Source organism: Barbatula barbatula (genome assembly GCF_947034865.1).
Source record: "Barbatula barbatula genome assembly, chromosome: 2".
NCBI classification, from domain to species: domain Eukaryota; kingdom Metazoa; phylum Chordata; class Actinopteri; order Cypriniformes; family Nemacheilidae; genus Barbatula; species Barbatula barbatula.
The window spans coordinates 16,164,207-16,179,387 of record NC_136767.1 but is presented as its reverse complement, the minus strand read 5'-3'; the positions used below and the strand labels follow the sequence as shown (position 1 = coordinate 16,179,387).

General features: G+C 37.7%; 1 protein-coding gene across 1 annotated transcript; it reads left to right on the top strand.

Annotated features, from left to right (window-relative positions):
• Window positions 1-2,183: 2,183 nt before the first annotated feature.
• gjd1a (gap junction protein delta 1a) lies at window positions 2,184-10,528 on the top strand (the record flags this gene model as incomplete). The annotated part of the gene is made up of 2 exons (XM_079451317.1): window positions 2,184-2,254; window positions 9,694-10,528. 2 exons carry the CDS (start codon window positions 2,184-2,186, stop codon window positions 10,526-10,528), a joined length of 906 nt encoding a protein of 301 aa, XP_079307443.1.
• Window positions 10,529-15,181: the final 4,653 nt, after the last annotated feature.

Below are 15,181 nucleotides of genomic sequence, written 5' to 3'. Positions count from 1 at the left end.
TCTGAGATTGGGACATGATTTTCTCCCAGTTTTTTGCAGGATAGGGATGGGACGGGAGAGGTTTGAAAATCCACCCCTGTGTCACCCTCTAGTGTGGAACACCCCAGGTTTATCCATGTTTATATAATTTGATTGTGTGTGTGTTTGTGTGAAAGAGAAATAGCAGTTCTAGGTCACATACGACACACCTGTGTCTCTTGCCTTCGAGCCCACACATCTACCAAATTTGTCAACTTTATAATCCCAAAACTGTGCCTTCCTACATTTGCTGAGCTACAAACAGCACTCTTGACAGTTTGATCCCACTTCTTGTCCTTCATCACCTACATGTATGGAGTGCTTGGTTGTGTGCATAGTAAAGTTCTCTCCTTTATGGGCAGTACAACACTAATGTAATAATACACAGTGTTACCATGACACTGACACACATACAGTAGATATTCAATATAACTGAATTAGTCTTCACACAAACATGATGCAGACACAACTGTACGGATATGCAGTTATTTAAGTACAGTATAGCGTGTGCTTTACTGTAATGATGGTACATCTTGCTCTAAAATGTCTTCTGATGTAGGCCTATTTCCTTTATTGTATGTGTTTACACCCGCAATCTGTGTCACATGACAGGGGTGAAGTGAGGAAACATGCAGGGGTGGGGGGATATACTCGAAATATTAATCAAATAAATGCAGCATTCAGAAGTGATAGAAATAAATAAATAGAGAAATAGGGGATGTAAGAAAATGTAATAAGCACATTAAATAAGAGCATCATAGAAAAGAAAACTGGTGCAGAGAAGAATGGGTGTGATTTTGAGCAGAACAAATCAGGAGAAAAGGAGATGAGAGAGAGATGAGAGAGGTAGTGCAGAATCACAATACCCAATAATCCTCTTGACACCAAGACAAGCTGAGAGGAAACACCAATTTTTCCAAACTTTCTGAACGAAGTCTGAAATGCAGGTGTTACGGAGTGACGTCAGTCATGACATCTGTCAAAGACACATTTTTATATTTAAACCACACACCTTTAGAAATCAACTGCTGTGATCATCATGCTCATGTCTCTATGTAAAAACAGCATAGTCTATATGTCCATTTACATCTATAGCTCTATATCTATAGCTCAATGTATTGCGTTTGATGTGCTAAGGAGTGCAGAATGTAAAACAGTTTTCATTCCTGCAGTATAGTCTGAAGTGAAACGGTCAGCATGTAACAGAGCGAAGGATATATATACTTATATAAAGTGAGAGAGAAAATGGGGAGGGGGAACTGGTCTGGTATTGAGGGAGAGTGGCATGCTTACAGCATGTGACAGAGAGAGAGAGAGAGAGAGAGAGAGAGAGAGGAGGAACAGAGCGAAAGGTATCATCAGCAGCAACAGCAGTGCAGCACAAAGGCGAGCGCAACGGGGGAAGGTGAAGAGAGTGAGTGAGAGAGAGAAAGAGAGAGAGAGAGAGAAGAAGAAGAAGAAGAGGTTTGAGAAGGATTGAGTCCTTTGCCGCAGACATGACCACAGGCTCATCATTCAACCGGACGTAACCTTGACGATCCTCGTCTGCTGCTGCTGCACACTGGAGCACAGTGGAGTGTGCAATGTGTGTTTGAGGGTGCGTTCAGGCGTTGCTATGAGAGTCACATCATCTGTTACAGAGTGTACATGTGTGCTCCGTTAAGGTTTGGCTCAACTAATGGAAAAAGGAACCGTCAAGTACGTGAGTGTTTGTGAGAAAGCGCGAGTGTGAATCGAGCGGCGTACAAAAGGTCAGATAGGTGTAGAGTAGGTCTATCTGTACGGTTGTAAGAAGGCGGGATAAAATGCAAGAACAAGTAAAGCATTCTTAACCTTAAGAGAAAGCGAGAGAGAGACAATACAGTGAAGAGACGGGCAGTGTGTGTGAGACAGTGAGAGATGCGATATGGTGGAAGCCTCTGTGCCTCAGCATCATCAGATTTTCTGCTGCAGATGCTACAGTAGCTCATCTCTGCACTAGAGCGCTACCCTGACACACACACACGCGCAGAAACGCACAGACGCACACAGCTGCAGCTTTGGGGAGGAACCAAAGGATCCGCTCAAAGGTCAAGAGAGGGACACTGGAAGAGCGGCCGAGGGCAGAGGTCGGTACACCTCCAGCTGAAGGTCAGAGGCGGCACGAGAGCCATAAGAAAGGCATCATGGGCGAGTGGACTATATTGGAGAGGTTGCTGGAGGCTGCGGTGCAGCAGCACTCTACTATGATCGGCAGGTTAGAGCTACAGTGCAGCACACATACACCTTACATACAGTACATGCCTTCCAAATGCAAATATACACCTTATATAAACACCCATACCTCACATACACATATGTACTGCACTGTATATACATATATGCCTCATACAGTATATATATCTTAGATATACATCCATACCTCACATACACAAATATACTGTACCTCATACAGCATATTGTATATACATTACGTATACATTCATACCTCACATACACATATATACCTCACACATTATATATACACCTATACACCTCATACATATATACCTTCTATATACTGTACATACATACATCACATGCACATATATACCTCGTACAGTACATATACCCTACACATCCTTACCTCATATACACACATATACCTCATATACAATATACATACCTTCCTGTAAATGCATACTTCACATACACAAAAATACCTCACATAAAGTGTGTTTTTGTGCGTATAATAATACGCATCATGCCGTATTTATTTATAGGTACCTTTTCAAAAGTTTGGGTAATTCACAGAAATGTGAGCATTAGCTTTGACAGAAGGCATCCCATACAATCTGCTCTCTCTCTCTCTCTCTCTCTCTCTCTCTCTCTCTCTTTGATGCTGAGTTAACTGTCAGTTGATAATCAATAGGCTGCATGATGGGCTTTTAAGCCTCAGACCTGCTATTAATAGAGAGATTGTGAATATGGTTGCTGTTACTTAATGGTTGATGTAATGGATATTGACAGCATCATGAAAAAATGTTTACACTCCCATCAACACACAAAAAACACCCATACTGTAGTGTGTGTCGTAAAGTGTGTATGCGTGTGTCAGACTTGAGTAAGCACTACTCTCTGCTGTGCTCATTAACCTTAACTGCAGGTAGCCCTACATCAAGGGCATGTCCTTCTCCTCTCTGTGAGAGATTTTGTGTATGGCACACATGGCATGTAAGAGGGTGAGCAGGACACTCAGGTATATGAGAACCATGTATGTGTCGTGGACTGCATGGCTTAAACGTGGACCCTTAGACCTCTTTAAAGGTTTCTCATCTAATGACCCTCAAACCTATTGAAGTAAATCGTTTTCCCCTCAGTTCATTAGACATCAGTCGACTCCTACGGCCAGCAGTCAATCACTACACTTTAATCGATCACAAAACGTCTCACATTGTCAGAAGCAGACATGACAGTATTTCATGAATATTTGAGATGCTGGGGTTGTCTCGGGTTAACTAATTGCGTTACATACATTATGTAACATTACCTGCACACACGTTTGTATCTAAGTGGGACATTTCCATTGACTTCCACTGTTTTATAATTTTGTGCTATTTAATTTTTTGCTTTTTATCTTTCGATTGATATTTTCTACTGTTTTTCTAACCCGAATGGAAACATTTGGCCGTTTTATAATTTATATGTATTCTAATAAAACTATTCGGTCACACATCAGTATAGGGGACAATTCTTGCTATTAACAAACCATTAACTACCACAACTCTTCATTTTTACTTATTAATAGTTAGTAAGGTAGTTAGGTTAAGGTTCTGGGTAGGATTAGGGATGTAGAATATGGTCATGCAGAATATGTGCCCTCTAAGTACTAATAAACAGCCAATATGCCAATAATAGGCATGCTTATAACAACTAGTTAATAGTGAGAATTGCCCCCTATACCGAAGTGTTACCAAATCTTCATTAATGTCTATTTGGGGACACATTTTAAATATTTTTTAAGAAAATAATTTTTTGATGGGAAACAGACATTATGTTTTGCATATCTGCTTCATGTACTAGACCATGTACTACCCTATGCTGTTTTATATATTTAGACAATTATAAAGCACACTTGCAATGAAGCATAGATTCATATATTTATATATGTTTCATAATTTTCGTGTTTTATATTATTTAATGTAAATTTTCTCATTTTATTCCAAAATGTATGTTCTCTGAATCTGTTTTGCAAAATTGTTAAAAGCTCTATTGAATTTCAATTTAAATCTCAATCACATAAAATAGAATCAAATTAATAAATGATCAGTGTATTATTAGTGTCTAAAAAATGATATGGAGTGATATAGATATTTAGATGATAATCTGTAGATTTACATTTGAAGCATTTTATCTATTTAGGGACATTCTCAGAGATCTTCTTTAACCTAGTTTAACGACTAGGCATTCCTGTTCTTTAAAAAGAAACACATTTGTTTTTTCAAAGCTGATGCTGTTTTGGAGTTTACCTCACAGTGTTGTTTGTGTTTTTAAAAACACGTCGGTTTGTGAATGTGTGTCTGTATCTGTGCGAGCATGTGACACAATCAGCCGGTATCTCTCTTTTCCTTTGAGGTCTGATCAAGCACTTGAGGCCGGAATCACAGCAACAGAATGAATAAATGAATGAATGAATGAATTCATGAATGAATGAATGAAACCGATGAATAAAGCTTCGACTATCATTCATCAGCTACTCTCTCAGAACACAAAAGACAAACACACTGCACCTCGGAGAATTTGCCAGTCAGTCCTGTATTAGCTCTGACACACACATTGTGTTCTAAATTGTGTTTAGTAGAAAATGTGAGCACAAATTGTCTAGTATATGGCTACATGTTGGTGCCAGGTTCTATTTATATTAGCGACGGACCCGTCTCTTCATAACTGATCCTATAACAAAAAGACAAGCAAACACTTTACTGTATACTGGATGTGTGTATGTGTGTGTGAAACTGATAGCTGTTTGGTTTCAGCTAGTCAATATTTTTTTTCATGCTATAGTTTTGAGTGGTCACAACATTGTAATCGATACTATTCTCCAGTTTCTGTCTGTATAGAGTAGTGTATGAGCCAGCTGAACACATACACTGTGATTTCATTACATTAAACTTATGTATTCAGCGGCTGAATGAGCAGAAGTCTACTAATATTCGACTAATAACACTCCGTCTTTAAAAATCTCTTTCGCACATATATCTTATTCCATTATACTGTGGTAAGTGTAAAGTAATTTGTCAATCAATTCTCAAAGCGGCCAATGAGAACTAAAGGGAGCAATAGCGAGGGAAGAAGATAAATTAACGCCATTAATGGGTAGAGAGGTTTCAATTCTTCTGGACACCAACTTTAATTATTGGCTCCTATCCCCACCCATCCATATACACATGATCCACACACATCCACTTTCGTAATTTTATTTACAAATATAAACACATCCCAGTGTGTCCTTTCTCAAATCAGTCTTGTCCTCTGTCCTCTTCTTCCTCAGTATTTAGGATGTGGGCATTAGATGTCTTTTCAGAAGCAGGATGTATTTGATTTATTCACACTCAGTCAGGCACTCAGAGGAGAGAGAGCATGTGAGGAAAACCTCCAGAGTGATACTCAAATGCATATCTGTGTATGTCCTCAATTTGTGTGTCTGAATAATTTTGTTATGCAGGATGTGTTTGTGTATGTGTGTAGGATACGTTTGGGATGTGTGTGCAGATTTGGGATAGCAAAACTGCAATACACTCTTTAAAATAAAGGTGCTTAAAAGGTTCTTCACAGCGATGCCATAGAAGAACCAGTTTGGTTCCACAAAGAACCATTTAGTCAAAGGTTCTTTAAAGAACAATCTCTTTCTTACTTTTTTATAATCTGAAGAGGCAGATGTTAAAGGTTCCTTATGGAACCAAAAGGTTCTTCGATGGCATCAAAGAACCCTTTGAACCACCTTTTTTGAAAGAGTGTAATAGCAAAAATAAAAATTAGGGGAATGAATAAAAGCCACAAATGCAGAGATTTTACCTGAAAGGGATACCTTAAGGAAAACATCTTTGGCTCAGTATAAAAAACAAAAATTGTTTATAGTAGGTCCCCATCATGTTAGAAAAACAAAATAAGGCTGTTAGTTTTAGTAACCTTTCCAGTTGATTGTTCTTGATGTGTTACTCGTTTTGTATGGTAAGAAGTGTTTTTATATAGTTTTGGAAATGTAAATTCATGTAAATTGATTGCTTTTAAAAACTCTATATGGGGCCATGTTAGTCAATCATAATTATAATTTGTTTATAGCTGGGCGCCAGAAAAATAACAATACCAAAATAACAATAGCAGTCTTTACAAATCGCAGTCTTTGTCATTTGATGTTTTTGCCGTATTTCAAAAATATGCGAAGAATCTGTCAAATTACAGTCTTTTACACGATACATGAAAAGTCTGTAAAATTAAAGTATATGTAAAAACAGTAGAGGTTTTATGGTAGGTCCCTATTTCGTATGTTTGGAAGTAAGCCAACCTGATGTGTATTATGTGTTATGGGGGGCTTTTGATATAAAGATTTTTATACTGTAAAAAGATGATATTCTATCCCCTAAACCTAAATCTCACACAAACCTATCTGCATTTTTACCTTTACAAATAATCATCATTTAGTTTGATTTGAAAGCTGTTTTCTCCACAAAAATGTCTGGTATTACTATATTTCTGGGGACATCCACAGTAAATTACATTTCTGCAAAGTGACATGATACACACACTAAGATTTCAGCACAAACACTCACACATAAGATCAGGTGTGTTATGAGTCCTTTAGTTGTTTCATTTCAAATATATGCTGTAATTCCCAGTATTTCCTCCCAGAGCTCTCTATCTCTCCATCTGTTTCTCAGTATTTCTTGGTTTGTCTTGCTGCTCTTCTACTCTTCCTCTGCCCATCTGTCTGTGTCCTCCTCCTTCCTTCCTTTTCCTCCTTCAGTCATTCTGTCTATCTATGCCTTCCATCTTGTTCTTTCCCTTTATATCTTTCACTCGGTTTACCTTGATGGGCCTTTTTTCATATACGTTTCTTTTTGTTACAGATTTTTACACTTGTACACACACTCTCTCTCGCTCTCTCTCTGCTCATTTTCTCTTTCCCAATATTCTATCAATCAATCCTCTCTCCTTATCGTTCTCTCTCTCTTTTTTTCTGGTACAGTGGAAAGTGCTGAGTGGTTCACTACGTGGTTGCTATAGTAACGGCAGCAGGGAGTGGGGGATGTGCTGCTAATTTAAAGACCCACCAGGGTTCTTAGCCACTGACACAAAGCTAAAGAGCTAACGTTAATCATTTTGTATTTTATGCTAAGTATCATAATAATTATGTAAAGATAACACCTTTCGCCATTTAAACTGAGAAACAGTGCTTGCTGTTCAATTACAGTAAAGTGCCATTGACATTCTTAGAGATTCTTAACTGTCCTACTTAGCGTGCTACAAATGTTCACCATATGTCCATTAATTCAGAAAAACAGTGCTAACTGTTAGCATCAGTAATGTTAGCCTCTAAGCCACGGATTTACAGCAACAGCAATACTTATTTACAGAACTTTGCTTATGACCACTTTTTTGGCTGCCCTGTATCCATAAGTGTTTTTATTATTTGTTTTAAAGGGACTTCTTTTGAACAATTATTCAAGAATATTGCCATAAGCCATAAATCATACAAACCAGTATCAAGATAACAAACTGTAACAGAAGGCAAAAAGTATATTAAATAAATGAATATAAATGAAATAAAGGTACACAACTGTTTTTTTCGAAGAGACAATATGCAGCACCCTCTATGAAGCATTGTAAAGTGACATAACTGTATAGAACGTCTTGTTTTTTGTAACTGAATGTTGGTATTAAAAATATTACAAAAGTTTTTTTAAGTACAATTAATTTGAAAATGAATAGATAATTAATTAACAATAGGAGTATGTTCATATTAATAGCAATTTCTCTCACTGGTAGAGCTCTTCAATATTTTAGACAGTGTAATTCTTCACAATCTGATTACATTTTTAACAACTATAGGTTGAGTTTATGGTGGCTCTGTCTTAAAAGGTTATTAGGTTATTTCTAAAAATACATTTCTCTATTTGGCTCTAGTCCTACTTTACCATTTACTGTCAGACTGGTGGTTTTGTGAGACTTGAGATGAGTTTCATTTATTGAAATGCTAGGACATAAGGATATAAAAGGATATTTAGCTAGGATATAAAATATCTGCGCATGAAGTGCACATTCTTCTGACATCCCTTCACCAGCCTTTACTCTCTAATATCAATTAAGTCCAGAAGGGGGAATTGAGCTGGAGCTTCTCCATAGTGAACAGCAAGCCAAACCTGTTTGCCTTTATCACTCTCAAAGATGCCAACTCTTTGATACATATGCACATTGCTGGACTGAAGTCTGTTGTACTCGGTATTTCTTGGCACTACTATGCTTTGACTGTGTACCCAAATTGTATCTTATGCTTTCAATTGAAAAACAATAATATACAATGTAAAGAAAATGCTATAGAATCATAATATAAGAATAAAGTTGTATACCCCCGATATGGCCCCCATGAGAAAAACAGCTTATAAACTGAATGGGCTCATGCATCAAGTGCAACCAGCAATGGATGACGTCATGGCTGGCTCAGGAGCAAGGTTATTAATTCTGGGAGTGAAGGACAATCTCTGCACAAGTGTGTGTAGGTGTCTGTGAGTAAAAAAAAGATTTGTGTGCTCTGCCTGCATCTGTAAGAGAGATCGCTGAAGATGTATGAGCGTGCAACGGAAGGGTGGAGATGTCCCTCTCTAAAGGACCTGCTCACGTGAGCGCCAGCTATGCATTAAATGTTTGGGTGAAAATTGCCATCATATACTCCCTAGAGTAACATCAATGTCATTCTTTCTCTAGACTTTGAATCGTTTCTGTCCTTATCTGTTACAGACATCAGGTATGTCTGAATGCACAATTGAGTCTTGTGTGTCTGGGTGGAATGATTTCATTTTTATTAGATTTTTTACTATACAGATATGATATCCAAAATAGCATACACATACAAAAGTTTTATGCTCTGATGGCGTTGATGCAGTATATGCCCCAGTTATCATAAGGGAATATGTCCCTGCACACACTCACACACATATCTGAATGAATGTTAAGATGGCTTGAATGGCCTACAAAGATATTTTAAAAACTAGCTTAATTACCTCACGACACTGCAGTAAATCATTAACACCAATATGTAAATTTTCAGCATCACTAACGTCACCCAACATCACCCAAGAGAATTCCTGAACACTCTCACTTTGGACGAACAAACACGCTTTTGGTTGCACGAACGATGCTGTTTGACAAGTTGTGATGCTTAAACAAACACAGCGAGGTTACACTTTTCTGGAAAATTATCCCATGAATTGGGAACTCATTATGAATTGATAAATATCATGTTTGTAAATGATTTATTATGAATTATTCACTTTGTATTGCTGTGTCTTCATACAGTATGTGAGATAGAAGGAACAAAACACTGTGGTGCTCGAGATGAAACCCAAACTAATCATTTGTTCTCGTTTTTCTTCTTTCCCTCTATCATTCCTCTATCTTTTACTGCCTTCCTCTTTCTATCTCTCTTTTTCTCCTTCAAAGGATCCTGCTGACAGTGGTGGTGATATTCCGGATCCTCATTGTAGGTATAGTGGGAGAGAAGGTGTATGAAGATGAACAGATAATGTTTATCTGTAACACTTTGCAGCCGGGTTGCAACCAGGCCTGCTACGATAAAGCCTTCCCCATCTCTCATATCCGTTACTGGGTTTTCCAGATCATCTTGGTGTGCACCCCAAGCCTCTGTTTTATCACTTACTCTGTGCACCAGTCTGCCAAGTACAAAGATCGCACCTACACCGTTCTGCATGGCCCTTACATCGATCACGGACACGGACAAGGGCAGAGTCGAAAGCTCAGAAACATCAACGGCATCCTGGTGCACCCGGAAAGCAAAGATGAGCGTGAATGTCTAGATTTGAAAGATATTCCCAATATTCCGCAGGGGGTCTCGTACTCCAAAACTAACAAGATGCGTCAACAGGAGGGCATTTCCCGTTTCTACGTCATACAGGTGGTGTTCCGGAACGTTTTGGAAATTGGATTTCTTGCTGGGCAGTACTTCTTGTACGGATTCAATGTTCCCGCCATGTTCGAGTGCGACCGTTACCCTTGCGTGAAGGAGGTAGAATGCTATGTTTCACGTCCCACAGAGAAGACAGTTTTCCTCGTGTTCATGTTCGCGGTTAGCGGGATCTGCGTGGTGCTAAATTTGGCTGAGCTCAACCACTTGGGTTGGCGTAAGATTAAGGCAGCGATCCGTGGGGTCCAGGCTCGGAGAAAGTCCATTTGCGAGATCCGGAAAAAGGATGTGTCCCACCTATCCTCTGTGCCAAACTTGGGCCGCACCCAATCTAGTGAATCTGCCTATGTCTGACGGCAAATAGGGGAGGGGCTTAGACGAGGTTGGAAGTGGCTGATGAGGCGACGGCCACACCCTGTGCTGCTCACTTGACAATTGATTTTATGCATAGATAAGACAGGGGAAGGGTGTAAAAAAAGGAAAATGTGTTAGGGAGGGTTTTAGTTGAATGTTTAATGCAGTAAGTAATATTTGGATATGGCATTTTTAACTTTGTGGAGAGTAAAATTCAACTCTTTCAAACTTAAATTATGACCGCTGTGGAACACGAAGGGGGCTTACACGCTGTACAAAACACATTTACACTGAAGACAGATATATATGGACATCCAAGAGCCCCCAAAACATCTTACAAGTCTTCCAACAGAAAAGAGACATTTAAGACATTAAATTGCTTGTTGCCTAAACAGATGTCGAAAACTGAGGGATTAGAAAGACAATAGAGAGAGCGAGAAGATGCTCAGCAAATTACTCTCTGAATGAAATCTTGACATTTTCTCCAGAGTCAATGCTGGGACATCCCTTATTTTGCAAGAGCCAGAATAAGATGAATGGTGGATGTACAAAAGAGCAAAGTTTAAAAATGTATTTCAGCACAGACTCCTCTACGCCTCCCCCCACTTGCTTTCTTTCATTTCATCTCTCTCTTCTTTCTGCATAGTTTTATAGACATACTGTAGGTATTATGTATAAAAGGCAAGGCGAGAACATGAACATTGAACATCTGCTAACTACCCCCACGTTTGCTGGAGGGCCATTAGAGACTCACATGAAAATCAACATTGACTTTTCAAATCCCTCAACTTCTCAAGCACTGTTGTACATATCTTAAAATACCAATGCTGCAATGTTCATGTATTTCACACACTGATGTGTAGCTTTTGCCATTATTTAAAAAAAGATTGCCAAAATGAAAAAAGAAAGGTTTCATAATAATTGTGTTCTTTATTTGCATTTGTTCTGTATTGAACAAGAAATTGTCATTTTATACTATGGGCATTTCCAGAAAATGGCATGTTATGATGCATCATTAGAATGGCTAGATAGTGTTACGAGCTGTAAAGAAACAGATTGTTTCTTTTCTGCACCCAGATTTTTGGGGGTGTATTTTGAAGCATGCGGGCAGGAGATCTATAGCTCTACTAGAATGGCAGAGAGAGTCTATACTGATTAAGGCTCCATTGCAGCAATAATAAACATATAGAAATAATATAATATATATATAAATATAAAAATATATGTCATAAAAATAAATAAACTATTAAAGAAATTAAATAGATTTGCACAAATATTCTTTCACTTGTTTCTGTGTGTGAGGTTGTGTGTGAGGTTGTGTGTGTGTTTCCACTCAAGTGGGTCTGTTGCTCAAGGGTCTTTTTCCAGAATGCATCATTTTAGGAGAGTGAAAGCACAAATCACGAACACTAAAAAACACAGCACTAGATCCTTTGCATAGTTTTTCAAGGTGCACAAGTGGAAAAGCATGAGAATGTTTCATTGACACAGTTGAAAAGCTTTCACACCCATTGTCCTTGTGGGCCATAAACTTCACAATAATTCTCCATGAAATGTAAAGCAGTAAAGATAGAAGCTGCTAAATTAAGAAATGAAATTACTTTAGATAAGACAGTGTAATTGTTTCTAACTAATGTGGAATGAGTCAGAGCTGTTACACTACCTATACAGTCTAACCCTATCCTCCTGTATTTAAAACTCAAAAGTCCCTGCACTGCAACAGCTTAATATTCAGGACTTTTGCAGCATTTACATTGTCAATGTATCATCATTCTAAATGTGATCTTTTGTACTACTGTCATATTTATTTGTCATAGCTTCTATTCTTAAAAATCAAATTAAATTGCTTTATTATAGAGGCCAATATAAAGGACAGATTTCTAAAACTTTTGTCAAGTCACAAAGAAATAGAAGAAAAGTATAATTTACAATAAAATGTAATAGTACAACAATATTTGAAATGTCTAAATTATAAATCTATTAGGCTGATAAAACATGAAACCATCAACACACTCTTTTTTCTCACTTCTAACACAAATAGAAGAAGGTCCTCCATTCAAATTACGCAAAGTTTAGTTTTATTTTTTATTTTATTTTATTTCTTCTACTTTTTTATTTTCTAGCTAGAGTCTGGCTAGGGGTCCATGAAAGTGTAATGTTTACAAGCTTACCCTCAAGCAAATCTTTTGCAGTTTTTGATTTCTATTAACAGATTCCATTAAACAAACACCCTCCCTGTAAACTTCTGGAATGCTGAAACCAGGCCCGATGAAGAATATAGAGGTCCCTGGGCACAAGTGCCTTGTAGACCACAACCTAACACAATAAAGTTTTGCATTAGCCTATAGGGTACTAAGTGTAAAACACCTCTTTCTTATACAGGATTACATTAACAAGTTACAAACTATGATCACAACCTGAAGGACAATATCAACACATGTACACATCCTCCATTATACAGGATTTACACCACATGATTGCAACAATCCTTTCCTGGACCAGCAACAATAATATCAAGACAATTCCCTGCATTTGTAAGCACACACTGCCTCAGCTCTATCTATTAATTCAGTTCTATTAGATTCTTCCATAATTCACACACAAACATGCCGGATTAAAAAACTGTTCTGAACAGAAAATATAAGAACTTTCTTAAATTAATTTGAGAGATTATTGGAAGTTCTTAAGAATATTCTCATTAATTTCTTATGAACATCTTAATTTGTTCTAAAAATAAAAGGGCAGTCTTTGTTAATGATTATACTACTAAATTAAGAGTAATTTATCTATTTGTTAAACTTTATTTATGTAATAACAAGCACCTCACGACTCACGTTCTTATGTAAGCGTGTAATGTGTTAAACGGCATTACCGAATATTACAAGTATACTTCTTTTGTCAGGAACGCGGAAAGAGAACCCAAGTGCAGGCAGCGAAACAGGGTTTAAACAGGATTTTAATAAATAATAAACAGGAACAAAACAACAACCCACGAGGGGGTAAACAGGGAACACAATAAACTGAAGACTAACACTTGACAAGAACTACAACTACAAAAACACCTAGACTAACAAAACAAAACACTCACACTGACTTGACTAGACTATCAATGACAATGACAATGACAATGACAATGACAATGACAATGACAATGACAATGACAATGACAATGACAATGACAATGACAATGACAATGACAATGACAATGACAATGACAATGACAATGACAATGACAATGACAATGACTCCAAGACATGGCATGGCAAAAAGCATGAAACATGTACAACGAACGAGCACAAGACAATAGACAAGAGGGTATTATATAGGGAGACTAACAAAGGGGATAACGATAGGCAGGTGTGGGTAATGCGACACAGGAGGAGAGCAATACTAGAAACGAGAGGGGCAGGGCCAAATGACGAGACAGGAGAGAACGCATATTATGTCCTGATTGACCATAATATGATCCTCTCCACATAAAACACGTGGGTCTGTCATGATTCTGCCCCTAGACCAGAAAATCAAGACAAGAGCAGGTAGAATCATGACATCTTTAGCCTATATATTACGTCATTCATACTATTTGTGTGTATTTTAATGTTTTAATATGTATGTAAAGCACTGTGGATTTTCTAATAATGAAGGCTAAATCTTGGTAAAGTAAAGCAGGTGGACCTGATCATCATTATATCAATATTAAATTCATAATTGGTAAGGAAACACTGCCAAATACAAGTAAAAAACTCGAACATTTTGAGATTTAAGACAACCGTGAGGGTATTCTAACTAATAGATTATATTTACAACAATATAGCCGTTCTCACTGACATTATTTACCAGTTCTGAGTTATAACGCAAAATAATCTAACAAATAATGTTCGTAGATTTTGGCAATTTTCATTCACACAGCCTCTGTCTAGGTAACCATGTGCACATCATGTGTCCTATGTGTCATGTTAATAAATCCAAACAGTCGATAAAACAGTGACAGGTTGTTGGAAAAGCTGTTCTGAACTCATTTCATTCAGGAGTCACCTGGCTTGTATACAGTGAATTGGATGTGCTTCCTGCCGCTCGCTGTAAAGAGTTATGCCGAGAGAAGGGATCCATTTGCCGCGAAAGAGAGACGTCGTGCTCACAGGGCAGCACTGGCAATATTTTCCCACTGACTGAAAGCTAAGGTTTACCAAGAAGTCTCTTGATTTGGCGCTATGCGTTTCTTCTGGGTTCTTATAGAGGGCTCGTAAAAGTTACCAGTTATCAAGAGACAAACTTCCTAAGTTAGAGACACTGTTTTGTGTGCGCACCTGCGTGTGCGTGGGCCAGAGTAGCGCATGGAAGAATTAATATAGCGGAAACACTTTTTTCATCCCCTGCTTGGGCCCAAGGGCCCTGTGCCCACACTGCACATAGGATAATCCGGCCCTTTTATTTATTATTATTATTATTATAAATTATTATTATAAATCTCTACTTGGAACAGACAATATTTGTAAATCAAAATATATAAAAAGGATTTCCTGTGAAAGCTCCTCCTTCAAACACAGTGGATATATTCAATAAAAATTTAACAAATTGGTTTGACATTCAGATATTAATTCAGTTTGTGTCTTACATCTTAAGTATAAAATCCTCTACAAATCTCCATTGCTC